Here is a 3362-nt window from a genome sequence, read left to right as displayed (position 1 = left end):
TAAAAATTAAAATTTTTATTTATATAAATATACATTAAAAATAGTTCTAATTAAGCTGATCTATCTAATACTAATTATAAATTACTTAAAAAGGATATTCATATTATACATGTAACATATTATCTAATACAATTTCCTTAACTGTAGAATCCGTAGTATTATCGATTGTAACTTCATTTACATTTTGTTCCATTACTACTTCATTTATATTATCTTCCAATATAATTTCGTTTATAAACACTTCTCCATTGGTACAACTGTCAAATAAATTTTCACATAAAAATGGTTCTTCATTCTGTCCCTCAACTTTTGCTCCACTTTCAACACTGTCTGTAACTTCTTTAATGCCGCCTTCCTCTGTGATCACTTCTTGGCCGGTGGTGCTGTCATTAAGTGTATCCGCATTTAACACAGAAGTACTCCTGACGATATTTGCTGGCTTTAAAATGTAGGTTTTAGGAATCTAAAAAGAAATAATATTAATAAATCTATATATCGTGTGTTCACATAAAGTGTGGGGCAGCTTCATCTCAGCAAAGATAATTTTTACTTAATCAGTGTTGAATAAAGAAATTCATGTTGGTTTGAAACATCATCCATTACCCTTTAATTTATTCACCAGGGATTCCAGATATCTCGTTTGCCAGAAGACACGAACAAAAACTTAAAGGTAAACCCCTACCTTTTCTCGAGTATACAATATACCCAGAAGGAACGCAAAAAATTCGTATTTTATTTTGTGTTACGTTTTCACAAAAACGCTAATATACGTCAATTAGTAAATAAGAATTGTCATTTTGTCACGTTGCTTAAACCTTTCTTGCGCTATGTTCCATAAACCTATGACGTCATCGACATTTTTTTTAAATAGCACTACCTAATTGTCGCATTAGTTTGTGATACCTACTTTTATTGTTATTTCAAACCATGTCCATTCTAATCGTTGGCTTTTTTTCGCACCTGTCAAAGTAAAGTAGGCCAAACCCTATATCGACGCATTTCCCTTCAAAAGGGCTATCCATTTATGCTAAAAAAATTAGCTATTTAAAATAAATGTCGATGACGTTATAGATTTATGAAACATAGCGCAAAAACGGTTTAAGCAACGTGACAAAATGACAATTCCTATTTACTAATTGACGTGTTTTAGCGTTTTTGTGAAAACGCAACACAAAATAAAATACGAATTTTTTGCGTTACTTCTGGGACGCACTGTATATATTCATTTTTCCTGTACAGAAGACAACTTAATTTTTTTAAACTACTGTTTTTGTTAAATTTTCAGTTTATAGAAAATTAATATAATAAAGAGTTTTTTCGAAATTCAACATTATTCGATTTCGATTTTAATCTGATGACTTTCTAACCACCCATATAACAATCATTTGTTAAGGAATCGTTTACAAAAGCTTAATTACTCATTCTGATTTCTGAAAATTTGTACAGGGTTCTCAAACAGGATTTTTTTTTGGATAAATAAAAATCGATGTTTTGTAAATTGTTTTTTATTTTTATAACTCTTTTTTACTCTTTAATTTTCAACATTTTACATTTTTTTAATGATTTCGTGAAGATAATTGCATATCTGCAAGTAATTTATTAAGTAATTCAAATTATTTAACTTCAAAACCGATAAAATTTATCTTTAAGAAATTACAACATAAATACCTATCTGAGAAGAAAAAAAGCTAAAATTAACAGCTAAATTTCCATATAGGGTTACCAAAAATTGGTCATCATACCAAATTCCATTTAAATCATAAAACATGGACAAAACATGTTTTTGCTAATTTTGCTTCATCTAGTGGCTAGGCAAATCCTTTTATTGTGAACACAAAAATTTGTGGCAACTCCATACTCGAAATATTGAGACACCCTGTATCTAAAATGTATAACTACGCTAGGAACAAAGCTATCATGATTATAATTTCTTTAAAACTTTGAAAGTATCATTTTTTTTTTTACTGTGAATTGGGTATTTTGTCCCCTGTGAAAGAAATTTAATTTTGGCACAAGAGTTTGTTTAATTTGTTTTGAATTTTTTACATAGAAAAAATATCTTTCGTATAAGACTACTTACATTACTAGTCTGTGGCACTACTTTTAATAATACATTTTTTCCAGAAGCAGTTTTGACCATAACTAAATTGGAAGGAAAAGCGTCGGTAGCAACACTCTCTGTACATTCTACTTCTTCTGTGTGGCTTACTTCTAAACCATTGGATCTAAAAAATATATTTTTTATTACTAATGGGGGATAAGTCTTATCTTTTCACTTGTTTCGGTCGGTAAATAGCTGTTTGCCTACTTTATTTATTTGCGTGCGGTAATCACACTTGTCGCCCGAAACACGCAGAATTTAAATACACACTCGCAAATATTATTTTTAAAAAGTGGCGTTTAAATGAGTTATTGATGTCACTTAAATTAAATAACAATATGTGGACTCCACCGGGGCTTCGCCCCTGGACTCTAAGTTTTCATTGCATTCGTAATAAAAAATTGTATGTGTAATTCGTGCGGTTGTCTATTGCCCACTTGAGCGGACTTACCGCACTTATTGCACAATATACTATTTTAAAAAGTGACATTTAAATGACAGTTGGTGGTTATTTACCTAAACTGAATAAAAATCTGTGGACCCCACCGGGGCTTCGCCCCTGGATCGCAAATTTTCACCGCATTCGTAATAAAAAATAGTATGTGCAATTCGTGCGGTTGTCTATTCCGCTTTCGTGGGCAATAGTCAACTCACCGCACTTTACAAATAAGTAAATTATCTCCTAAACAGCTGCCACTATTAAAAAACATCAAGAAACATTTTTCATTTATTTAACGTAACCAGTGGCGTATTTCTTTTCTTAGGAGAACAGAGCGGGCCATTTAGTAGCACTGGTTACTGCCACGAGGTTAATATTACATTCAATAAAAGGTCTAATAAAGTGAATACCTACGCTGTAGTAAATTTCATTCAAATCGTTCAGCGCATTATGAGGATGTGACAGAACATATAATTTTTTAGAGTAGAATGTTTACTAGATGAAAAAGGTGTGAGAAGTTTAGTAGAAAATGAAGTAACCGAATCAATGGGTGGAGAAGCTAAAAATAACGCTTAAAAAATGATGCTAGAGCAAAATCAGTTATAGTTCAGTGCGTAACAGAAGACTAAAACGGCGTATATGATAAAAGTTTTAAATAATATTTTTGAAAGGAAGAGTACATGATATATTCGAAAAAAACTGTTATCGTTAAAATGTGATCATTTCACGAAATTTGATGGTTTAATAAGATAATTGGAAGACATTGAAAGTAATCTAGATGAAAATGATAGTGTCACTTATTACTGACAATGAGAGAAAAAT

The 3362-nt window shown here is 30.9% G+C and overlaps 1 protein-coding gene across 1 annotated transcript; it reads right to left on the bottom strand.

Moving 5' to 3' along the window:
• Positions 1-2895, bottom strand: LOC108914879. Its single transcript, XM_018720795.1, has 2 exons — positions 2081-2895; positions 1-463 (listed from the first exon to the last, which is right to left on the bottom strand). Exons 1-2 carry the CDS (start codon positions 2138-2140, stop codon positions 104-106), a joined length of 420 nt encoding a protein of 139 aa, XP_018576311.1. The 5' UTR covers positions 2141-2895; the 3' UTR covers positions 1-103.
• Between the last annotated feature and the right edge of the window lie 467 nt (positions 2896-3362).

The sequence above is a fragment of the Anoplophora glabripennis genome, unplaced genomic scaffold (genome assembly GCF_000390285.2).
Source record: "Anoplophora glabripennis isolate ALB-LARVAE unplaced genomic scaffold, Agla_2.0 scaffold1329, whole genome shotgun sequence".
NCBI classification, from domain to species: Eukaryota; Metazoa; Arthropoda; class Insecta; order Coleoptera; family Cerambycidae; genus Anoplophora; species Anoplophora glabripennis.
The sequence above is the reverse complement of the archived record's forward strand: the minus strand, read 5'-3'. Positions and strand labels throughout refer to the sequence as shown.